Source organism: Drosophila ananassae, chromosome 3R (genome assembly GCF_017639315.1).
Source record: "Drosophila ananassae strain 14024-0371.13 chromosome 3R, ASM1763931v2, whole genome shotgun sequence".
In the NCBI taxonomy this organism is placed as follows: domain Eukaryota; kingdom Metazoa; phylum Arthropoda; class Insecta; order Diptera; family Drosophilidae; genus Drosophila; species Drosophila ananassae.
In genome coordinates this window covers 19,888,217-19,910,184 of record NC_057930.1, presented here as the reverse complement: position 1 = coordinate 19,910,184, position 21,968 = coordinate 19,888,217, and the positions used below count along the sequence as shown (strand labels likewise).

At 44.3% G+C, this 21,968-nt stretch overlaps 10 protein-coding genes across 22 annotated transcripts in view; 5 read left to right on the top strand and 5 right to left on the bottom strand.

The window, feature by feature from the left end:
• The first annotated feature begins 1,920 nt into the window (after positions 1–1,920).
• LOC6498275 lies at positions 1,921–2,752 on the top strand. Its single transcript, XM_001962402.4, has 2 exons — positions 1,921–2,030; positions 2,089–2,752. Exons 1-2 carry the CDS (start codon positions 1,959–1,961, stop codon positions 2,644–2,646), a joined length of 630 nt encoding a protein of 209 aa, XP_001962438.1. The 5' UTR covers positions 1,921–1,958; the 3' UTR covers positions 2,647–2,752.
• LOC6497267 lies at positions 2,700–3,369 on the bottom strand. The gene is made up of 2 exons (XM_001962403.4): positions 3,208–3,369; positions 2,700–3,152 (listed from the first exon to the last, which is right to left on the bottom strand). Exons 1-2 carry the CDS (start codon positions 3,250–3,252, stop codon positions 2,754–2,756), a joined length of 444 nt encoding a protein of 147 aa, XP_001962439.1. The 5' UTR covers positions 3,253–3,369; the 3' UTR covers positions 2,700–2,753.
• A 9-nt stretch (positions 3,370–3,378) lies between these two features.
• Positions 3,379–4,203, top strand: LOC6498276. Its single transcript, XM_001962404.4, has 2 exons — positions 3,379–3,502; positions 3,560–4,203. Exons 1-2 carry the CDS (start codon positions 3,446–3,448, stop codon positions 4,106–4,108), a joined length of 606 nt encoding a protein of 201 aa, XP_001962440.2. The 5' UTR covers positions 3,379–3,445; the 3' UTR covers positions 4,109–4,203.
• A 91-nt stretch (positions 4,204–4,294) lies between these two features.
• On the bottom strand, positions 4,295–5,497 carry LOC6497266. Its single transcript, XM_001962405.4, has 5 exons — positions 5,368–5,497; positions 5,277–5,303; positions 5,078–5,218; positions 4,786–5,019; positions 4,295–4,724 (listed from the first exon to the last, which is right to left on the bottom strand). Exons 1-5 carry the CDS (start codon positions 5,425–5,427, stop codon positions 4,389–4,391), a joined length of 798 nt encoding a protein of 265 aa, XP_001962441.1. The 5' UTR covers positions 5,428–5,497; the 3' UTR covers positions 4,295–4,388.
• Positions 5,498–5,707: 210 nt separating this feature from the next.
• LOC6497265 (leucine-rich repeat extensin-like protein 3) lies at positions 5,708–6,961 on the bottom strand. Its single transcript, XM_001962406.4, has 2 exons — positions 6,806–6,961; positions 5,708–6,740 (listed from the first exon to the last, which is right to left on the bottom strand). Exons 1-2 carry the CDS (start codon positions 6,833–6,835, stop codon positions 5,856–5,858), a joined length of 915 nt encoding a protein of 304 aa, XP_001962442.1. The 5' UTR covers positions 6,836–6,961; the 3' UTR covers positions 5,708–5,855.
• A 250-nt stretch (positions 6,962–7,211) lies between these two features.
• Positions 7,212–8,418, top strand: LOC6498277. Its single transcript, XM_001962407.4, has 2 exons — positions 7,212–7,295; positions 7,352–8,418. The coding sequence occupies exons 1-2, from the start codon at positions 7,272–7,274 to the stop codon at positions 7,772–7,774; spliced, it is 447 nt and encodes a 148-aa protein (XP_001962443.1). The 5' UTR covers positions 7,212–7,271; the 3' UTR covers positions 7,775–8,418.
• A 152-nt stretch (positions 8,419–8,570) lies between these two features.
• On the bottom strand, positions 8,571–10,510 carry LOC6497264. Of its 5 annotated transcripts, none has more exons than XM_044716433.1 (3): positions 10,457–10,510; positions 8,895–9,317; positions 8,571–8,840 (listed from the first exon to the last, which is right to left on the bottom strand). In XM_044716433.1, the coding sequence occupies exons 2-3, from the start codon at positions 9,304–9,306 to the stop codon at positions 8,704–8,706; spliced, it is 549 nt and encodes a 182-aa protein (XP_044572368.1). In that variant the 5' UTR covers positions 9,307–9,317; positions 10,457–10,510; the 3' UTR covers positions 8,571–8,703. The 5 variants fall into 5 exon arrangements, with proteins under 5 accessions (XP_044572368.1, XP_001962444.1, XP_032307707.1 ...); XM_001962408.4 differs by lacking the exon at positions 10,457–10,510 and adding an exon at positions 9,703–9,790; XM_032451816.2 differs by lacking the exon at positions 10,457–10,510 and adding an exon at positions 9,699–9,739.
• LOC6502461 lies at positions 9,931–10,550 on the top strand. The gene has a single exon (XM_001962409.4). The coding sequence runs from the start codon at positions 10,048–10,050 to the stop codon at positions 10,510–10,512; it is 465 nt and encodes a 154-aa protein (XP_001962445.1). The 5' UTR covers positions 9,931–10,047; the 3' UTR covers positions 10,513–10,550.
• A 392-nt stretch (positions 10,551–10,942) lies between these two features.
• On the top strand, positions 10,943–11,947 carry LOC6498278. Its single transcript, XM_001962410.1, has one exon. It carries the CDS (start codon positions 10,943–10,945, stop codon positions 11,945–11,947), a length of 1,005 nt encoding a protein of 334 aa, XP_001962446.1.
• Positions 11,948–12,191: 244 nt separating this feature from the next.
• LOC6497261 (protein sickie) overlaps positions 12,192–21,968 on the bottom strand; it is a 155,476-nt gene continuing 145,699 nt past the window's right edge. For all 9 annotated transcript variants that reach the window (XM_044716266.1, XM_044716268.1, XM_014906113.3 and 6 more), the window contains 4 exons: positions 14,213–16,032; positions 13,888–14,143; positions 13,345–13,824; positions 12,192–13,286 (listed from right to left, as the gene is read on the bottom strand). In XM_044716266.1, coding sequence (XP_044572201.1) covers positions 13,167–13,286; positions 13,345–13,824; positions 13,888–14,143; positions 14,213–16,032 — 2,676 coding nt within the window. In that variant the 3' untranslated portion in view covers positions 12,192–13,166. The remainder of the gene's footprint in view (positions 13,287–13,344; positions 13,825–13,887; positions 14,144–14,212; positions 16,033–21,968) is intronic.

Sequence of the window (21,968 nt, the reverse complement as noted above, 5' to 3'; positions counted from 1 at the left end):
ATCATATTTTATTTAGCTATTTGTGAAAATTATTTTGTTACCTGTTATGGACTAGTGGAGTCCCTGCGACTCCAAAGTCTTGAATGTCAAATGTACCTTGAGAAATCGTAAACGTATTTTTAAAGAGAACTAGAACAGTTCTGCTTGAATACAATAAACATAGCTTAATTAATTGTATCTTAATGTGCTTAAGTGTAAACTCTGACAATGGCTGCTATCAGGTCTCAACTAGGCAAAAATCATTTTCAACCGAAACCAAACAAGTACAATGCTCAAAATCTGCAAATTACAAAGTTAAATAATCGGAAATAAATATATAAGCGCTTTCAATGTGCAACTCGGTGTTTCAGTGGATGTCCTACAGCAACAAAATGTACCTACTAACATGTGTTATTTGAATGTACTACCCAATCCAGAGTAAAATTTTTGAAAAACAAATTTCTCAAAACTCTCAAACAAATTAGTAACATAAGTAACATAGTAAGAAACTCTTGAGTCAATTTTGAATATTAATTTATGTATTTTAAAGAGATTGCTGAAAATGCATACTCTCAAAGCTAAAGCGTGTAATTCTGAATAAAAATATATTAAAATTAATATGGTAAGACCTAAGAGTATTAAGATTACCGTAAATAAGATCAATTACTTGTCAATCGTGTTTGGAAAAAGATTTATGCGTTTTCTTTTTCAAATTCTTGCACTCTTTGTAGACTTAAGAAAAAAACTAACACCATTAACAAAACTCAATTATTGATAAACCCAAAAAAACACAATCTTTCAAAGCTCATTGAATTGTAAGCCAAAATTCCAATGCTGAAATGTATAGCCCCTTTTCGTCAAATTGAAACTAAGTCGCGAAAGTGTAGTTTAAGCTTATGCTTAATCAGTAACCTCGGAGTTATAGAGTAAGATTAGGTTTACAAAACACCATATTTTTCATCAGCTGGACCCGATAAAATGCCCGAGTTCGTTGATTCACTTACTCTACAAGTTTGAGAAAAATGATTGCGATTTTTTCTACTTGTGCTTAATAAAAAAAAAACTATACTAAAACGCAGATTATGTTTTTTGGCTGAATGGGTTATAGGGCCTCCAATCAGTCTTCATTTAACTTCCTCAGCAACAGCATGGCGAGATCAGAGTGTCCAAACCTTCTTATTAGCCTCACACTGGGGAGTTGCTTGCTTATCGGCTTGGTGCGTGCTTACTTCCAGATTTTTAATTTTAACTATACAATAAGGATAAACCTATGTCTCGTAGAATATCCCCGGAACATCCGCTTGCGCGTATAACAATACCGTCGAAGCGATACAACGATTTTACAACCAAGTCCTGGACTTCACCATCGCAGAGGCCCGCCGTCGGAGTCCACCAGATGCCCCAACACAGAAATTTTTTGAGGAGCTAGACACGATCACCGGAAACGAAGACTATTACTGCAGAGCTTATTACTTGTTTGCCTGGATCAACGACGATGTTTTTAACAAAAAGACGCCGGAGCAGTGGCTGGAGAAGTTTCTGCCCGTCGAAAAGGTGGAAATAAAAAGTTTTTATACAAAGGTGAAGGTTCACTTGGAGAACCATCTGCAAGATACAAAAAAAGAGAATGCGGAGCTCATTGCCGATGTCACTCACTGGTCCAAGTCCACAGACACCGATAACAGCTTGATCGAATCCTTCTGGTATTTCCCGCTGTACCTGAAGAAAAAACTACCGGAACTGCATTTGATGAACTACGAAAAAATGATTAGAGCTATCGAGAACGGAGAAGTCACCGGCATTTGGAGCGATCTTCAATAATGTCTCTTTCCCATAATAAAAATTAAATGTGCTTAATAAAACAAAGCTTAATAAAACAAAGCTGCTGAAATGATCTATCATGGTTTTGCTAGATTAGGTTAGCAGGAGGCTCGAGTAGCCCGAAGTGTCAGTTTCCATTGAACTGCAATCGCGGAAGCATGGCGAGATCAGAGCGTCCGAAGCTTGTTATCAGCCTACTCTGGAGTCTTGGTGGCTTGCTAATCAGCTTGGTGCGTGTTTGTGTTTTCTAGATTAAATAAGCGAAACTATTAGTATTCCGCCTCGCAGACCCCGACTGATTCAGCGCAGATTCCCGGAAGGTCTCTTTCTCAGTCTCACTTCACCGTACAGGCGGTAGAGAGGCTATACAATAAAGTTCTGGACTCCACCATCGAGGATGCCCGCCTGCGACGGCAGCACCTGAATGACAGCGACGCCATCGACCAGCAGTACTTTGATAATCTGGACACGATCACCGGAAACGAGGACTACTACAGCACAGCCTACTACATCTTTGCCTGGATCAACAGCCAGCTGATGGCCCACCAGCCTGCGGACAAACTTCTGGAGGAGATTCTGCCCGGCGAAAAGGTTCTCATCAGGAACTTTTTTGCCAGGGTCAAGGTTCACTTGGTGAAGTACCTACAAGTAAGTCACCAGAACAGGCCGGAGTTTATCGCCAATGTCACTCGCTTGGCCGGAGAAACGGAGGACCTTCTGATCGAGTCCTACCTGAGATTCCCCCACAACCTGCAGTCCCAGCTCCCAGAACTGCAGCTAATGGACTATACAAAACTAGCCAAGTCTATCTTCGAGGGCATAGCTACAGGTATTTGGAGTGGTTAGTGTGGTGTAGTCTCTCCTCATCCAAGATTAGGAATTAAATTAAACACTTCTAATCATTAAGAAATAACAAAAATATAATAAACTGAATATTTTATCCGAAAAAGAAGCTACTGATCCACAATGTGTTCTACCTCATTGTTAAGCAGTGTGAAGGTCTCATCGTACTGACGGAGTACGTCTTTACACATTTGTAGAGAGGATTCCATATTTTGCGTATCCCTCACTCTGCCGAAGAAGTTTACCTCGAGGGCCTCGAGGCGTGCCCTGAATTCCGTGTATCCGCGTCGGAGGTTTCTAATCTGCCTCAGGACAAGTCGCTTCTGACAATGACTTTTCGGCTGACGGCACTTTTCAACAAACTCTGCCATCTGCTGTCCCAAATCGACCAGGTTCCGGGCCCACTCGTTGAGGTCCTGATCGAACTGCTGAAGGGAGTCCGCATCCTGTTGTCGCATCAGCTTTCGTAATTCGCGGAGGCTGTCGCCCCGAGGCGAGGCACATGCCAACTGAAAGAGGAAGCTATCGGACAGAACAACTCTTTAGTGAATGGGGACTACTAACCGTCACTGTCAACAGAACAAAGACAAAGATTCCAGGGGGTTGCATTTGAATAAAACGTTCCAATCACGCTCGTCGCCAGTCTGAGGATTGATTACAGCTTGCGAGCAGTCCCACGATCACTGACTGATTATTACAGGGGCGGTCTTGTTTCTGTTTAGCATTTTAAACAACAATCACGTAAGATCTTTGAGAATATAAGAGGAGCTTCAGGTCGAGAGTTGAATACAATTTGGATACAATGGGGAATCGAGTACTGTGGACGCTCCTCGTCGCCCTGGTTGCTTTGCAGTCGTCGGTAAGGTCCTTTGATCCTTAGCAGTTCGAAAACAAAATGTCTTGCATATTCTCACAGGGTGCGGCTCCCATAATGGCCAATATTCAGTTGGACTTGTACGTGGCCAACGAGGTCGTCCAAATGCTTTCGAGCACTCTAGACGAGATTGCCAGATTTCTTCAGCCAGTAATTAATGAAGCCGAGAGGACCTTCCCTCCTGACGCACACAGTTTTCTCTTATCGGAAATAAAGAAACTGGTCAACCTTATCGGGGAGCTAGACGAAAACTCTGACGAACTGGATGAAATCGGTGAAATGTTTGATCTCATCGGCATAGCACAGATTTTTGATCCATCCGATTATCCGGATCTATCCGACACGGATCAGATTGTGGTTCGTATTCTGGAGGAACATGGAATCGAGGTCTTCGAACAAAAGCTAATAGCCAAATTTGATAAAACGATGCACAAAATCGAGCAGAGGATTGAAAAATATATAATGGGAATGTCTGACAGTAAGGCGACCAGAAAAGCGGATTTCATCGAATGGTTCAATGATTTCAAAAACGAAAGTGACATTGGTGAAAAGATTGAAATGTTATTTAGCCAGAAGTATTTGTTTGCTTGAAAGTGTATTTGATTAAATAAGATTCTAGATTTAAATAGTAATGCGTGTGACTCAATAACAAGAAACTCTAATAGAAGACACTTCCGGCAAGAAAACTTTATGACTCACTCGTACGATTTCCAGTTAGACTGGAACTCGGATAGATGATTAAGGTTTATTGGAAGTTATCAGCTGAGAAGTCTAATCTGAGAGCTGAATGGATTTTATTATAAAGTAATAAATATAAATGTGCATACTAGGTATAGAAGATGCGCTGAAATTACATACATATATGCAAAGTCTAAAAGTTGCGCCTCACTGATGATCCAAAGCCATTGCCGTTTCGCGAATCATAGACATTCCGCTCGACTTGCGGAGGTCCATTGCCATCAGAGGTGTAACTATACGACTCCGAGCGGAAGAAATTGTTCGAAGAGCTCAAAGGACCCATCGACGAGGATATAGAGCCTCCTCCGGGGCCATTCGGCGAGTAAAAAGAACCTTCTTGGGGATTATTTGGTCTGAAAAATGTTCTTCCTCGTTGAATGTTCGACGATCCGAAGAAACCCGGGGAAGGACCTTCATTTTGGCTACCGGCATACAAGGGAGTTAAGGAACTTGGGATGGCAGGGCGTATCTGGAAAGTTCAATTTAGTTAAGAAAATAAACAAATGTTGAAGAGAGACTCCCTAACTAACCGGTCTGGGTATCTCATTATTCGAGGACCAGGAGTTGCCACCAAAAACAGGACGCGAGGAATATGGAACTCTGGGGTCAACATCGATGCTGGGTATTGGGGAAAAATCTGGAACTGCTAATCCCATTCGCGAATTTGGCGGAAATCGCTGGCGGGGAGGAATGTAACTAAAACGATCATCGTCTTCTTGCTCCTCATCTTCTTCGGAAATTGTCTCCACACCTCCGCTAGATCTCTAAAATATTTATTCAAATGATAGAAAATGGAATATATATTTATATTTCTTGGCTAACCTCTAAAAGCTTAACGTTGTCATCCGGATCGGCAATGGTTCCGTTGCCATGTCTGTTGGAATTATCTTCATTTTCAGAAGTCTCCCCCAAGGGCTTGAACAAGTGAGTCGGTATATTAATTGTGTCGCGGGTAGTTCGTATCTGATATTAAATTAGAAATCAAACAAATGAAACTTTAAAAGTATGCTGATCGACTTACCTTTTTCTCAGGCAACGTGTGACAGAACTGCAATTGTTTTTAAATATATTTAATGTTTATGTTTATAGTAAAAATTAATAATTAAACTTACCCCTTGGTAAACGAAAAGAAAGCCGAGTAGAATAATAGATAGTTCTAGGTGGAACCGCATTTTGCAGAACTAGACAGCTTAAACGTCTCTACCTCCCGACGATCGACAGAACTATGAGTACTTTATGCGGAATGTGATGCAATTAAATTGCATCGAATCTCTCAACCCGTTTGGCGGGAAGTTGGCAAGGTGAGAGAGCCGGGCTCCGGGGTTATCAGCCCGGGGAAAACACGACGGAGAAATCAGAAATCAATAATTTGCAAAAGTGCATCAAACAAAGGTTAATATATTTTTCATACATTATAAGGCAACTCTTGTTTTGTTAGTAACATTTTCTATATTTTAAAAAACATCAACAAATTTTATTTTTTTGTTTCTATAAAGTTTAATCACATTTAGAATTTGTATAGTATATGTTAATAAAGCATTCTTAAATACAGAAGTGAGATTCTATCTAAGTTGTTTTGATTAGTATTCCGTATTAAGTATTAGTAACGCCCATAGCCGTAGGGTGATCCATAGCCACCGCTTGGTGGGGGAAAGCTGGGTACTCTGATCACAGGGCGGTGGGGAACCAGGAAAACTGGTGGGTAACCAAAGCCTGGAGGCTTTAGGGGCACATCCTCTTCGGCATCTCCTGCATCTCCGGACTTATCCTTTCCTTTGCTCTTATCCTCGGCCTCCTCACCGGAATCTTCCTCATGGTGATGACCAAAACTGGGTCCCGGGCCATATCCATGGATACTCGGCCAATTGGGAGAGTGATGCAGAACTGGAGGCTGGAAGGGGAATGGCCTTGGTCTGAAGCCAGGATAGGGGGAATATCCACTCAGTTCGGGTGACTCGTTCTCCCTTTCTTTGGGGCTTTCAGCACCAGGGCCAGGTTTTGGACCCGACGGGGTGAAAGTTAGTCCGGGATAAGATCCTGAAGGGAAATACGGAGGCGAAGGAAATTGGTGAACATGTGGATAAGGATGGGGGTGTGGGTATGGGTGCGGATGCGGCTCATATTTGTGTGGCTTTGGCGTTGTCGTGGTCGTAGTAGTAGTCGTGGTAGTAGTAGTAGTCTCCGGCTCAGGAGTTGTAGAGATTGGCACTGCTGCTCCATCATTGGCCTGAACCAGTCCATCGTCTAACTGGTTTAGGCCATCACTCGGGACAAGACTAGCCTCGCTGCTTTGCTCAACCTCCGGCGGAATTGTAGTTGTTTCCGGTTCGGGAGTGGTGGTCTTCTTGTGCGGATGATGCTGCGGCGGATGGTGTGGCTCTGGCTGGTGGACATCGTCGCCTGTTTCCTCATCGCTATAAACCGAAGCATCAATTTGCTTTTTGGCCTCCTCCAACGACAATCCCGCGTAACTGAGGGCCAGCAACTAAAGGTGGAGAAGGGAGCCTTTAGAGATCTGTTGTGTCTAGCTGACCAGGACGAAGCACCTACCTGGCTAATTAACAAGATCTTGATGATCATCTTGGAGAGAAAACTGTAGCTGGCAAGTGCTGATCGAGAACTGTTGGGAGCAAGTTAATCGAGGGCCGACTTATATAGCTGGCCGCATCGCCCACAATTATGGAAATCGTAAAGCCCACAATTAAACCTAGCCCAGAGCAATCGGCTCACCCTGGCTCTCTCTGTTTCGAAAAACCCGATGCCAGGCTTAACCGCATCAGGTGCTCAGTGCGTCGGCCCGGAATTCCCCCATCTGCGTTCGTAATTATGCCAAATGCTATGAAGAACCGTCACCGATTCGCTCTGCCGGCAAAATACCAGCGACTCCTTCAATCAATTTCGATTGCTGCGGCTGCTCTAATCAATTTAACCTGCGACAGAGCTATAAAAGGTGGCTTTGCCCAGTCGTTGCTTCTGGTTTCAGCTCATTTCAGTATTTGACACCTGTGACGTTGACATGGTGGGATTCAGACTGCGACTGGTAAGGGCATTTCCACTTTTTGCATGCTCACATATAGGAATGGATTATGCCACTAGGTCGGCTTGGTACTTTTATGCGCGGGTGCACTGAAAGCCCAGGATCCTCCTGCAGCAGATACCACAGCAGCCATTACTAGAACAACTGATGCTGGAAAAGGACCTGTTGGAGCAGAAGCAACCACAGCCGCGGGAGATGGGACAGGAGTAACTGGAGGGACATCTGGTCCATCAAGTACCGCAGCTGGGAATGCCACCACACCCCACGAAGCTTCCCACGAAGATCACCATATGGAGACTACCCCGGATAATGGGGGTGACCCTTACGTTAGTCCAGGAAAGCATAGACCAGGACCACGTCATGTGAAAGCGCATGATGGCTTTCACAATATCAAAAATGAGAAACACTGGGCCACTTGGAATGATGCCTTTACAACCGCCGCTCTCGAGAAGAACACTCATGCAGTGACTTCGAATCCTTAAGTTAAAATTACCAGTAGGTGCAAATATTTTAAAAAGGATAGTTTAACAAATCCAAGGAAAAAAAGTTTTTTAGGTTACTTAAACTTGGGTTCTACAGAACCGCGTTATAAAGTAACACCCTATACCCAAAGCCCCAAGCATGACAAATCTAATTAGGTGGCAAAAATGTTAGTAGAATCGTGGTTGAGCTACAGGCTGTTGTGGTTGTATCCATGATGCGGGTTGTTATCTACTTCTGGGTAAAAGTCATTAATCTTCTAATGAATACAAAATTCCCAAAGATTTTTTTCGTAGATATATTTTCTTAGCTTGCAGTTGATAGTTAAAAATGTTATTGGAAAATTACGTCACGCGAGGGCTCACGATGGATTTCATAATATTGAGAAGGAAACTAGGTGGAGGAACTGGCCAAAACGTGTGAAGGCGCATCATCTGAATCATATTGGCTGATTGGTTGCAAGGTCGGAACTACACGCGATCTCTGTCTGCCGTTATAATATATAATCTTAACATTTTTCACTGAACACAATGGTTAATAGAAACCTTGTTCACCTACATATATCTCTTGATCACTGATTAATTGTTCATTTTATACTTTCCGATTAAGAGTAATTGCTTAAACGAATTACATTAACTTGACTTCCCTTGGCTGAGACAGAGTTTTCAAAACACTGAAAACAATTTTTCAACTGGAAAAGGTTCGCCCTCTTAGCATCCTTTTTCACTCTTTGTTTTGTTCCTCCATTAGGTACACAAGAGCCATCATCCTTTAATTTCCAAATCCAAAAATGAATTCTTTTGGTTTAGGCGGCAGAAGCCATAACTTTAATTTCGACTATCTTGTTTCCACTTAATACAAATAAGACGTCGGCTAACTGTTTGCTTAAATACGCTCGCTCACACACAACGGACTTGATGGAATAGCGGACTTAGTTCTTCCACTTGTTGTTCTCGTAATCCCACTTGGAAGTCAATCCAGTAACGGGGTTGATTTCAAGATCAATGATACGCTTCAACTGGGCCTTCTGGTGCTCCTCATCGAAGGTCACTGGCAGCTCGTCGTACACTGGAAAGGATTTGGTTACTTTGGGCACTAGCCAAAAGAGATTCAGCTACTCACCGAACAGGTTCATCAGAACGGCCACCCAGATAGCGGCGGCGGTGAACAGCAGACCGACGCCCAAGTGCATCTTCCACTCTCCGGTTCCAGCCTGGACCTCGGCGATGGTCTGGCAGAAGCTGGCGCGGTACAGGGCCTTGATCTCCTGGGGGCTGAGTTTCTTCCAGTCTCCCTGCTCCTTGGTGCGCAGAGCGTTGATCTCATTGTTGGCCTCCCTGAAGCGGACAGCGGGCAGAGGGTAGTCCACGCGGTCGGCGTAGCAGGCGGTGCCGTTCCAGCCAAAGCCCACGATTTCTCGCTTGCCGATCTTGTCCAGAGTGTGGACACCAGCAACACTGCCCACCTGGGCGTTCTTGGGCAGCTGGGCGACCAGCTGGCGGAGCACAGCGTTGTTGATTAATCTGAGAGCCATGTTTCTAGGTTCTGCAATAATAAGGAAGACGTGATTTCATTAATGGAAATGACGTATGGAGGTTATGTAACAGCAGGAGCAGTACGTGATAATCGGTATATCCCATTTGCATAGCCGCTAGCGCAACATCCCCATCTGTATGAATTTATCTTGTATATTTTCCTGAATTCGTGCCCTTCATTCGTATAATTTTCCCATTTTTCACCGCTTCTACAGCTGTTGTGTAATCGATGGGGCGTCTTGAAACCCAAGATACTACGTAGCAGTAGCAGTGTCACCGGATTTTCTCCATTCTTGGGTCCATCTTACACCCACTTTTTTTAACAAAAGCAATCGTTGCTTGCAGGTTTTGCTTAATTTTGGAATTTTATTATTTTTCTAAACACTTTTACCTACTTGGACTCGCTGCAAAATAATGAAGAGCTGCAATTGCGATTATCGAAAATCGATAACGATACAGAAACGGTCTTATTAAAAATAAAATACTAAACATAAAAAAATCTTTAAAATATGCGTATAAATTGAGATACAAATAAAAATTAGGCAAGCTATAATAATAAATAAATATTTTCATATTTCTAATCACAAATATTTAATAATTAAAGCCAACTTGGACCACAGTATTCAAAAGACAGTGTGACCAGCACAAATAAAATACATAGCCTAAAAAGTATTCATCGCATCTGGAGAAACAGAAACGTTTTTTGGTTAAAATTAATTAAACAGTTAAAATTTGTTACAATGTCAACCTCATACTTCAAAGATGCAAATCTTCAAAACGATACTAAACTAGAAGGAATGGTGAAGGACTTGCACACATGCATTGAGACTTTGGAAGCAGATATAAAAAAGGCACTTGTAGCGCAAAAGTCACGCCATCTGACTACAAACGATAAAATTAAACTAGACAGCTATCTGGCTTACTTGTGCAGTACCCTGTTTTGGATACAGCTGAAATTACAAGGAGAAGACGTATCTAAGCATGGTGTACTTCACGACTTGTCCCGAGCCAGGGAAATAATGGCCCGAGACAAGGAAATAGACGCCTCCCTCGCAGCCCCACGACTAAATATGCCCGCAACGAAGCGATTTATTGCCGCTGGCATGCACACGCGATTTGTGGACAATGACGGACACCTGGAAGCTGTACCTTTTAAAAAAGATCACAAACGCAGCTCGGTCGGAAATGGACAATCAAATAGATAGCATATTAAAATGTAAATAAATAAATAATTTTATAGTAATAGCATGGTCTTACTGTTTTTATTGTTAGTCGATATTTAGTGTTGGAAAGATTCAGAGGACTTATCGATAACTAAAAATATTTTCGCCGGGAAACTTAAATGTATTTAAAAGTTTTCAAATAAAAGAGCAACAATTTATTAGTTCTTTTCTATATGCCCTTTATATGCTATTTTTTACATTAAAGTATAATTTTTTAAAAGTAAAGTAAGTTACTTGAAGTAATGTTTAAAAAAAAACGTGTAGATAGGCCCAAAGACGCAATTGTGAGAGTTGCTATCGAAGCTTTTTGTGGAAATAAGTTTCGGTGCTATTGTAACGGGATTCGAACGACGCCAAACGAATTCAAAGAATTGGAGGGATTTATTTATTTGCCACAAAATCAATTAGCAATATGAAAAAACAAACTCGTGCTGCTAAAAAGAAGTTGAAAAAACTTCTGAATCAAGGATTTAGTTTGGAAGAAGCCCGGGAACAGCTCCATCAATGTAATTCCCCGAATTTCCAAATTCCACGATCGCATCCAAGGAATCTCCGGCCCACGGAAGGAGTCATCAAGTTGGCTATTATTCCCGTGGGATTTCCACAAGTGCTACTGACCATCCAGCAGCTTGAAGACATTGAAACAGCTATACTGCAGTCGATTGTGGAGCAGAGGAACGGAAAATTAAAGCCACTTTTTGGTGGATCCAAGTTCTATCCGGGCTGGATGACCGTGACCTGCAGGAACATCATCACGGCCCAGTGGCTGGAGGAGGACGTCGCAACCCTAAAGGTAATGCCGGACATCGATCTGCTAACTGTACCTGCCTCGGCGATTCCGCAGAAGGAGGTATTTGTTGGGTATTTCCCAATCTCCCAATGCGGCGACAATCCCGACGTGATCCTTGCTCTTCTCGCTGGTCAAAACGAAGGTCTCCGCGTGTCCGACTGGCGCATATATAATCGAAAACCGAAGGGACCTACCGGGCTGCTGATGGCCATCGCCCTGGATCCCCAATCAGCCGCCCAGGTGAGGCGCTTGGACTACAGGCTGTCCTTTTCTTTTGGCGAAATCACACTGCTTCCCAGTCGTCGAAACTCAGCGAAGAATAAATGGAAAAAATTCTTTGAGATTGTATATGGTGAAGGTCAGCAAGAGCCGGAGGAGCCAATTGAAGACTACTGGCAATTTGTAGAAGATAATACCTACACGTACAATCCAGATACAGGCATCGAAAATTATAGCGATGGTTTATTTTCTTTAGAGTTCGAAAACTTTTCTATGAGTGTCCAAAGTTTTAAACAGTTTGATTATTCAAACACTGAGAGTGAACGTTGGAATCAAGACCAAGAAATGCAGTCATCCACACCTTTGAAAACCCAGAGAGAATGGGAACCGGATTGGACCTTCCACTGATTTCACTGTTTTCTAAAAATTTAAGGCTATTTAGGTACTAAGTTTTGAGTAACTTATCTTCTAGAACTTAAGAAAAAATGGAAAAGAATCCATTGCTACAGATAGCCATTTAAGTTATTAAACTGTAAGGTTGTATCCAGTTTTTTTTGAAAGAATATTGTCGCCATAAGAGGAATTTTTGTTTACTTTTTAAATCACACACTATAAAGGATTCTATATCCGCCAATTTAGAACGAGAAATAAATTTTTGATATTATATTTTATTTTGATTTGATGTCATATCTCATAAATGCACACATTTAAATTAGACAGAGACACATAAATTGCAGTTTATTATATAGTTCACTGATTCTATTGGTAGTATATGTGTATATCTTCAGATTGGGAGTTGGGTGTGTTGTTAATTTAGCTATTTTATGGAGGAAGGGGTTTCGCATTACGTATTCACTTTCGCATATTCCTGTGTTCAAGCGCGTCTTGGCATAATAAATATTTAAATGGTATTTGCTTCATTGGGTTTTTATAAATATGCAATATGTTTGTAACAATATTTAATGATAATTACGCAAATAATTAAACTAAAGTGAAAGCTTTTTCCTTCAAATATACACTTTGTAAATTGGTAGTAGCAAAAACTTACGGCTACATTTACAATACAATTAGATATTATGTTAGTTGCCGTTTATATAATATACGATCTGCCGGGGTAGGGCTAGTAAAGGGTAAAGGCTATAAAAAGTCAATACCGCCGAACAGTTTCTCACTTAAGCTTAAGGGATTTTGGTAGTTCCTATTTACAAAACCTATAATTTCATTTTCTCAATTTGTTTAACATTTCATGTTGGGGTTAAGATTTTTCTCTCAAGTTTCTATATTTTTTGTTTTTTGGGGGCTTGGAAGCGCAGCCGGGGCCAGGATCATGTTTTTATTGATGGTTGTGCTTTAACTTTTTGGTTCTGGGCTTGGACAATTTGCATTTTTAACAAGTGCGCTAAAAAGTGCAATTTACGCTAGATGACAGAATGATGTCGAGGATTATGGGGCGAGGATGGGTATAGGTGCAAATGGAAACCTCTTGGGACTGCTTGGCTGCGAAAGTAGTGCAAGAAATCTCATTTGTGCGGATGGGTGTACAAGGATGGTGCAGATAGTCTTGGCCCCGGTCGGCGGATCCGGTAGTTAGTCCTTCTAAATTTGGCATGTACGAAGTGATTGCTGTTTACTCGGCGCCCGCCGAACTGTCGGGCGTTACATTGGAGTCCAGACTAGCGCAATCGGACTCCTGGTCCTGCGCCTCCGAGTAGTTGGCAGCCTCTTGCAGGCGCATCAGCATATTGAGCTGTGGAATCAGGATAACAATTAGTTCATGAAGTCTGTAAAACGAAAATAGATCTTACCAAAGGATCCTGCTGTTCGCCGTTGACCAGGGCAACTCCTTCGAGGCCCACATCCTCGGCATTGATTTGGCGTAGAGGTGGCACTGAATCCGGGCCGTACGGCCAGGGATACGAGTTCCTGATAAAGGCCGACGGGTCATTCCAAGCTCCTCCCCTACGTCCGTAAAGCTGAACACCTTCGCGGACAGCTTCCACCAAGTAGGGCGACAGGTGGTAGTTCCAGATGTCGGTGAACCACACCTGGGAGTCCTTCAGATCTAGGGGACAGGCGAGGAACAGCCGGGGACCGATAGTCACGTCGCTGGAGCTGTGAACCTCCAGGAAGCGGTTGATGTGCTGCCACACCGTGGGCAACCAGGCCAGGACCGTCGCCAGTTCAGGCTGGGGATGCTGTGTCTGCAGTTCCAGTTGGAAGAGACGGCGGCGCAGAAACCGGCCCAGGAATCCCTTGACGGGTTCCATGTGATTTGCAGTCAGCACCTAGAAATGGTATTTTAATAAATTACCCTACTTTGTTGTTTTTTTTTTCAAGTGTTCTCTTACCCATCGGAAGTTGTGGTGCAGTTGCAGATTGGTGGTGTTGCAGGTGGCCTGCGACATGGTGCCAATGATGCAGGGCAGCTTGGTAGCTGGGCCAGCACTGAGCAGACAGGAGAAGACATCGCCCAAAGCGGAAGCATGGTGCAGGTTGTCCAGGATGATCACAGAGGGGAGCTCTGAGGCGCCGTTGGCTATGGCAGCCTGCTCGGCAATATGGCCCAAATACTGACGCAGATCCTTTGAGGATTTGTGGTCAACACTGGAAAGAGGTAAAAAAAAGGTGATGCTTAGTCTCTGTTAAGCTCTATTTGATTGTTTCAGAACTTACTTGAATGTGGCTATGGCTTCCGAGGGATTTCCACGACCTGCCCGTGCTACCAAGAACTCGGCCAGACGGCGAGCCAGGTAGGACTTTCCAGTGCCGCTTGGCCCGCACAGGATCAGGCGACGGTGCTCTGTGAGCAGACTGATATAGCGATGTACGATGCTCCTAGGAATGAGGCTATCGAAAGCCAGGCTGCCCACGCCCTGGAGGCAAATGTACAGAGTACGCACACTGCCAACAATGTAGCCGCAGGGCAGAAGCTCCGGGAAGCCCATCTCCGGACCGCGCTTCGCCTCGCCCAGGTGGTACGAGGTGATGGAATCGGTGTTCAGGCCCAGGTTGGTGCCTGGATCGATGCGAGCGACATAGTCCTTGAAGGTTTTGCGCACCACGTAGTCCAGATTCTGCCAGGTGGTCTTGCCAGAAATGTAGGTGCATGCGATCACGAACTCGTTGCAGCTGGCGGCGGCGAAGTTGGCCTTGCGCTCTGACTGGGACTGAGCGTCCAGGTCGTGTCCGTTGGCATAGAAACCGTCCAGCTCCTGCAGCTCCTCGCAGTATTTGGTGAAGGCTTCTGGCTGGCCCAAGTAGCAGGAAATGGCGATCTTCTTGCCGTCGCACACGTCCGTCATCTCTTCGGTGGTGCTGGGCATGTGAACAGGACTTGCCAGAGGAGCTGCCTCCAGAGCGGGTGGGGGTGGAGTCAGATCGATGTGGGTGCTTGGGCTCAGAGGGGCCACACCGCCGTTGCCGTTCGGAGCAGGTGGTGGTGGTGGCTCAGGAGCCGGTGCCGGGGGTAGGCATTCCTCCTCCAGCTCCAGTTCCTCGCTGAGACGAGCTGGAAGCTCCATTGGTGGGCGATTGCTACTATCGGCCAGGGAATAACGTCTGGAAACCTCGGAGCTGCCGGCCACGGATCCATTGGGACTGATGGCCTGCCCCAGACTTGCCTCCGAACCAGCCAGGGAGCGGGTAGTGACCAGCTTCTGGAGGCGCTCGTTGTTTTGCTTCAGAGAATTCATCTCGGCCCTCATCTTGTTCATCATCTCCTTGAGGCTTTCCAGCTGGGAAGCCGAGCTTAGGGCCTCCAGGCGAATGTCGGTGAGGACCAGGTCCTTTTCGCGCAACTGCTTCTTTAGGTCCTCGACCATCTGCTGATCCTCCGGGTCGATGGCATCAATAGGCTTGGCGTTGTCGATCAGAGTGACCGTCTTGGCCGGACTGCCCTGTTTGCTGTTTGGAAGAGGAGGTGGCGGCTGAGTGGCCAGAGCTGCCAGGCCCAGAGGCTCACCGTGGACGCCATTAGATAGTTTTCCGAGCGTCTGCTGATCCTGGTTCTGAGCGTGATTTTGGTGGTGCTGGTGGTGATGCCCCACATGGCGACTGGTCTTTGAGATCTTGGCATTGCGCGAGAAGGCCTTGGTGAAGCTGCTCCTCAGCCAGCCCTTCTTCTTGTTGGCCTTGTTCTTGTCCTGGGCCGCCGAGCAACCAGAACTGATGGAGTTCAGGGAGCACATGGAGTCGGTGCTGTGCTGGCGCTGCATGGCCACACCCACTGTTCCGTTTCCGTTGCTGGGACGCAGGGCCCCTGAGGGCGGCAGCTTCTGGTCCGACCCTGGCTGACCCTGACCCTGGGTCTGCACCCCCATGCTCTGCATGTGGGCGGTGGTGAGACCCGCCTGGATGGACTGCTTGCGTAGCAGCTCGATGGTCTGGCGCATGTCCGTTAGCTCCCCGTCCTTGCGCTCCGCCGTCGCCGTCAGCTGCTGAAGCCGGTTGGTCATGTTGGACAAGGACTGCTCGAAGGCGGTGACCACATGGGCCTGCAAAGAGAATGGTAGAAACAGAAAGAGCGGTTTAGGCCAGGTCTACAGTCTTGGCAATTTATCATAACCCTTGCCGCCCGTTTTGAGCACATCTTGTCCGTGTTTCGCATTCGAAAGAGCCGACCAGGAGTTGCTGTTTGGCATGCAAGGCGTTGCACCAGCCACTTGCAACGCACCTCGGTGGCATGACTCACGGACACTGGGATCAGGGGCTTAAAGCCCGGCTTTAGAACTTTTCAAAGGCAAAAGCACAGAGAAAAATAAGTGTAATTCTTGATGGCAAAGGCTGACAGTATCTGTGACAAGCCAAAATGGAAAAAGGACAACTATTTTTCGGCAGTGTGTGCATTAGAACCTGTATGAGCGAGCCCTTGGGCCATTTGACCTGAACTCTGTTGTCCCAGCACTCTCGCATCGTTGGTTATTTTTTATGGGCCGACGTGACTGGCCACTAAGAGGGGGCTAGAACTCGGGAGAAAAAATAGTTAACTACAGCCGAGAATTGAGCGCCATTAGGGTCTCATTCGGAGAACAATCGGCGGTGACTCAGAACGGAAGGTGCAATTGCCAAGGAAGCAGTCCAATCCGAGGAAGTAACATCAACCTATCCACCTATTAAATCAGAAATACTTTCCTTTACTCGTTAAATGGTTAGACCGAGCTTTTTAGCATTTTTATTATCAACAAATTGGGAGACATGTCGGGAATTTCAACTGCACCAGACTAATTAAATTATGAATTTGCAAACGTGATCACAACAAGTACTAAGTCCGTACGCACACGAAACCAGCAAATTACAATCAACACGTCTCGCATTAAAAAACCACGTACCCAGTTTCAGCCCGCCACCCCCACAACCCTGGCGAGGGTAACCCTTTCAACTTTCTCCGCATCTGCATATCGGAAGAACGGGCTTTGGATCTCCGGAAAATCGACTTTGTTTTGCTGCCAACTCACGTAAGCGGCAAGCATAAAAATTGATTACGGTGCGTATGAGTAACGTGACACAGAGGATGATAAGCGGGCACTTGCAGGATAAGCTCCTCCTTCCATCCTCCTCATCCTGCTTATCCTTTTGTCAGCCACAGCCCCAGCAATTAAACAGCATTAACGGGTAATTCTCACAACCAGTGCAAAATAATTATTTTTAAAAGCCGGCCATAAAGTCTGCTTTTTTTACGGCTTCTGCGGGGAACTGGCCTTGAACTTTTCAATTACTTTTTCAGATGCGGAGAGAATAATCTAGTGATGACGGATTTATATTCAGAAATAGCATCCTACACCTTTAAAGCGTGCCAACAAAATTTGCATAAATGGGAAGCAAATTAAACAGCGGAACGTGCTAGATTTTTATCGAAAAGCTAAACAGTGCCTGAAAAATTTACATTGGCGTTGAAAATGGCAAACAATCTCCGTGCAAAGTCTCCTATTTGTATTCCATTTAATAATTGGAGGTATGGATGCCGGTAACTAGTGGCTTCGATGAGGTCACTGCTATGTCCAGTAGAATTAACTAGCCGCATACCAGTGCTAATTCTAGTTTGGCGGCATTAAACGCGGTTCAATTTGCCGGGCCAGTAGCTGATACGAGAAGCGTTTATTCGTATATGGAATCAAATTGTTGAGATATAAGGCAATCTAAGATTACAGAGCAGAGTTGTTGGCCACCCACTCTCGTGTATTAGATCTTTGTATCATTTTGGTTAAATATTCAATTAAAACTGGTATGAAGTCACCCCCTGCTGGTGGAAAAATCATTAGATCATTGTGATGGGATGATTGCAGAAAAAATAGTGATGCATTAAGAAGACAAATATCTTAAAAGCCAAACTAGTGTTTAATGAAATTAAATGTTTGCACAGTGACAACTTTTATTTATCTATTAAGGATAGAGCCCCCCAATGACAAAAATGAAAAACACTTTAATGGACAACAACATGACTTTTACTTGCGCCAAACATTAAAAGTCAAACATTTAAGATGGCTTGCAGAAGCTATACTTTGAAAAAAAAGCATTCAAATGAAAAAGCAAGAGAACCATTCTCAAACAATGTTTTTTCTTCAGTTATTCTACAGTTTGGAAGTGGAAGTGGGAGACTCCATGTTGCTCATGTTGCTGGTTGCTGTTGTTGCAGTTCATTTGCACTTTGGAGGCAACGGAGCGTAAAACGGTTATGCATCAGCTGCGAGCGACACGCAGTCAGCGGGGGGATAAAAAATAGGGGGCCAGATGGGAGGAGATGCCACTCCAAGGGGCCATATGCTAAACGGATATGCAGACACTGTACAAAAAGAGCAACAAAAAAGCCAACTTTAATTTGACTGTCAATGTTGCCGCTGTTGCCGCTGATGCATCGCAAAATTTATCGCTGGCACTTTGTGCGGCAGACAGAAAACAAAGTTCAAGTTCAATGGCGGCCAACAAAAAGGTTTATTTCGCTTTTACCCTCCTCGAAAACTTGTTATAACACCAGCATTTAACCAGTTGACATAAAGAAAAGCACTCCTCTGATAAGCAACTGATAATAGTATTCACCTGATAAGCAATTACTAAAAAAAGACCTAACCTTCGATTAGGAAAAGAAGTAGGTCGCATGCCCTGTGCGATAAATACAATAAATTCAACCAGCCACCGAAAGTGGAGAGCATAAATCATGCAGCAACAGCCACGAATGTTGCTACCCACTTGACAATTGTTGCAGACATCGGGCGACCATGTGTTGTCGCTTGTAGTTGGGTGTGTGTTGGTGTCAGTGGCATGCTGTAGGCGTGCGCCCTTTGACCTTTTCAATGATTTATGCCCCCGAAACAGCGACCAGCAACCAGCAAACAGCAAACAGCAACCAGCAATATGCAACTGCAGCACTTGACATTTGTTCGATTTACATAAAAGAAGCACAAGAAACTGTGGCAGTTGTCACATGGTCTCCTGATTTATTATGCGGGGGCGGAGGCAAGCTGGTCTCCTTCTAATTTGCATTGGAATTTTTGATGATTGATGAAACATTTCCCTCGCCTGGCCTTCAAGAGAGAGAGAAAGTTTCCCAGGACGTGGGCAGAGTGGGCGGAGTGGGCTATGTGGGCTGTGTGGGTGGATGCCCCAACGTCACTAATGACTAATTGAGGAAGGCCTCCCAAGGTCAGGTGTCAGTTGCATCTCTGCTGCACTTCAACGGGAGTTTTCCGCCAGGTCTGATGACTTTGACCTTGCCGAATCATGGTTGAATTTTCCGCAATGCTGATTGATTTTGCAGATAGTGGAAAATTAACGAAGATGGAAGTGCCAGATGCTAACCCGTGTGACTCTGCCATGATTGAAAAGCCCCCGTTGCTTGACGGCTGATTAAGGCTGGAAAATGTTGATTTGCCGTATCAGGAGAGAATTAGCCACTCCAGCTAGATAAGATAGCGTGTGCTAAATAGGAACTATTTTTATACCCAGAAACCAGGCCAAAAGAAGAGAATTTTAACCAGACATTTGTATGCCCAGCGAACCTGGGTGTTCCTTAATCAGTTTTGGTTTCCTGTTTGGGATTCCTTTTCACCATATGCCCCCATCAGATTCGTATCTTTATTCGATTTCTCATTGGGATCTTCTCTTCTTTGGTTGCTTTGGTTGCGGTGCCTGGCCGAAAATAATGTGTTCTCAAATCGAATCTAGAGGTCTGCCACATAATAAAATGATTAACAAACTAATCCGTTCTGATTGTTTGCGGCGCTCACTCGCCTCTTTCGAAGCCAATGGCTAAAAAAAACAGAGACATGAGCATCCAGGTCCTGGGTGAGGCGGCTGAATGCCGCGGGCTCTCACAGCGGGTACAGAAAAATAGCAAATCATCATTAAAAGCCAGGGACGAGATCGGTCCGGGGACGACGGTCCACAAACCCACAGCCAAGTCCGAGTGGATCGCCTTTGATCCGCCGACTTGGAGTCGCTGCAACTTCGATGTATTTTTTCCCCCCAGAATGGAGCTCTCTGTCCCAGTGGCTGGTGAAAGATCAAGATTGCAGTCTCCATTATTTGTACAATTGCTGAATCGCTGCCGCTCCGAAAAATTTATGCTATCCGGTTAAATATGCCATTTGGCTAATGGTCTTCACAATAAACTTACGCCAACCGTTTGGGGAGTTTTGGGAATTGCATATTTGAATATGAAACTTACCTGGAAAGAGAAAGAAAATATAAAATTAGTTTGGGGTGTATATTAAGGAAGATATTATACATACTATCAACTATATTCTTTAAAGACTGGTATGGTACAATAACAGTTGTAAAGCCTTCGAATTACATAACTCTCTTTTAACAAATAAGGCGTTTATGATTCGAACATAATCTCCAAACTTATTGGACAGTTGTTGTATCAAAATACTCTTTTTACAAAAAAATAACAATGCCCTCGATCAGTGGCCATTTGAGTGGGTTTCGTTTCCCTTTTATTTTCACGGTTTTTTGTGTCTCGTGTTTTATTGATTTCTTTCAAGACCGGAAGCCGCAAGGGGCACGTTCAAAAGACAGACAACAAGACAATGAAGATGCAACGATGACGATGATAATAATAATATAATATTTGAGCGGGGCATTCAAATCAACATCTCAGTTCGGGGCAGCGAAAAAGTTGAATTTGTTTGCATTTCCCCAGTCTTTGTTACAAAAGTCTCTCAGTTCTTGGTATCTGTTTTGATGACCATTTTTGTTTGTTTTGATTCTGGGCCTGAGTCTGTAGTTTGCGTTGCCAGTCGCTGATTTCCTTGGGGAAATGGGCACTTATATATAGTGGCTGCCGGCTGGAAGGGGGAGGCCAACTGACACTACTCGTCCTTTGGCTCAACAGCTTCATCATGGTCACGTCTTTGTGTCTATACCCCGGTTACTTTTCCAGCTTGTCTTGTGGTCGGAAACAAGTTCTGGGTTTGGGTTTTTTGTTCGTTGGTCTTTTGGGAACCCTGCCAAAGAACTACAAAACTGGTTTCGACGGCGGCTCAGCCACCTGTGACAGGTCGGGAACCCAAACAAAAAAAACGAACAAACGAACAAGCTGCGGAATACAAAACACGTGCCTAGCTGGCTATAATTCTGCTGACTTGCATAGTGTAATAAATATTTATAATTTAATTACAAATTGAGCGAAGTTAAGGCAGTGTAAAAAAAACGCCCATTTGGCAATACACAGAGCGGAGAAACTAACTGGCCGCCAATTGGGAAAGACACTCGGCTGGATTCAGATTCGAACTCAGTCAGTTAGTTGGTTAGTCAACCAGTTTCTTTGTTGACTCGGAGCCGCAGTTGCAATTATTATCTGGGAGATATAAAGATATTGCATGTGTGCATTCAGCCACTCACCACAATCGCCTGTTGCCATCTCGTTTATCACAGAGCAACTGTTTTAATAAGCGATCCCCGATAGATAAAAACCAACAAGTTATTTAAGGCCGGGCCTCGGTTGGCAATTTGTTGGCGTTTTGTCAGCCGAAAGATTTATTAATTATGCTCGGCACAGCGAGGCGATTCTTGAAAGTGGCACAAACGGCTGACGAACTGTCCTTGCCGAATAACGAAGGCCCCAACCGGTTCCAGAACTCGGCTTAGAATTATATACTCTACAATATGGAGTATGATTTCCTCATTACACAATCATAGGCTGCCAGGTGGGCTTACACAATTAATAGGCAATTGAACCACAATAGCAACTGAACCCCTTCCCAATCAAATAATCAAAACCCCATCAATCATGTTCCAGTCCAGTTCCATTCCAGTTTCCGCTAAAAACTTTTGTGATAACAATGAACTCATTTCGCTGCCAATTGCCAAATATGTAAATTGATGGAGAATAATAACAAAACACCGATCTGAATTAAATCAATTAAAAGCAATCAACCCACTGAACCTGAGCAATAAAAATTCTGATATCACCTTTGACCAAAAGGGGGACCAG

Coding starts and splice junctions, on each gene's coding strand:
- LOC6497264 (XM_044716433.1), bottom strand. CDS start 9,306: ATGGCTCTCAGATTAATCAACAACGCTGTGCTCCGCCAGCTGGTCGCC. Junction 8,841..8,894: donor CGTTCTGATGAACCTGTTCG/GTGAGTAGCTGA, acceptor AATCCTTTCCAG/TGTACGACGAGCTGCCAGTG.
- LOC6497266 (XM_001962405.4), bottom strand. CDS start 5,427: ATGCGGTTCCACCTAGAACTATCTATTATTCTACTCGGCTTTCTTTTC. Junction 5,304..5,367: donor TTCTTTTCGTTTACCAAGGG/GTAAGTTTAATT, acceptor AAACAATTGCAG/TTCTGTCACACGTTGCCTGA. Junction 4,725..4,785: donor ATAATGAGATACCCAGACCG/GTTAGTTAGGGA, acceptor TGAACTTTCCAG/ATACGCCCTGCCATCCCAAG.
- LOC6498278 (XM_001962410.1), top strand. CDS start 10,943: ATGAAAAAACAAACTCGTGCTGCTAAAAAGAAGTTGAAAAAACTTCTG.
- LOC6498276 (XM_001962404.4), top strand. CDS start 3,446: ATGGGGAATCGAGTACTGTGGACGCTCCTCGTCGCCCTGGTTGCTTTG. Junction 3,503..3,559: donor TGGTTGCTTTGCAGTCGTCG/GTAAGGTCCTTT, acceptor ATATTCTCACAG/GGTGCGGCTCCCATAATGGC.
- LOC6497267 (XM_001962403.4), bottom strand. CDS start 3,252: ATGCAACCCCCTGGAATCTTTGTCTTTGTTCTGTTGACAGTGACG. Junction 3,153..3,207: donor TTGTTCTGTTGACAGTGACG/GTTAGTAGTCCC, acceptor TTCCTCTTTCAG/TTGGCATGTGCCTCGCCTCG.
- LOC6502461 (XM_001962409.4), top strand. CDS start 10,048: ATGTCAACCTCATACTTCAAAGATGCAAATCTTCAAAACGATACTAAA.
- LOC6498277 (XM_001962407.4), top strand. CDS start 7,272: ATGGTGGGATTCAGACTGCGACTG. Junction 7,296..7,351: donor TGGGATTCAGACTGCGACTG/GTAAGGGCATTT, acceptor TTATGCCACTAG/GTCGGCTTGGTACTTTTATG.
- LOC6497265 (XM_001962406.4), bottom strand. CDS start 6,835: ATGATCATCAAGATCTTGTTAATTAGCCAG. Junction 6,741..6,805: donor AGATCTTGTTAATTAGCCAG/GTAGGTGCTTCG, acceptor CTCCACCTTTAG/TTGCTGGCCCTCAGTTACGC.
- LOC6498275 (XM_001962402.4), top strand. CDS start 1,959: ATGGCGAGATCAGAGCGTCCGAAGCTTGTTATCAGCCTACTCTGGAGT. Junction 2,031..2,088: donor GTGGCTTGCTAATCAGCTTG/GTGCGTGTTTGT, acceptor TCCGCCTCGCAG/ACCCCGACTGATTCAGCGCA.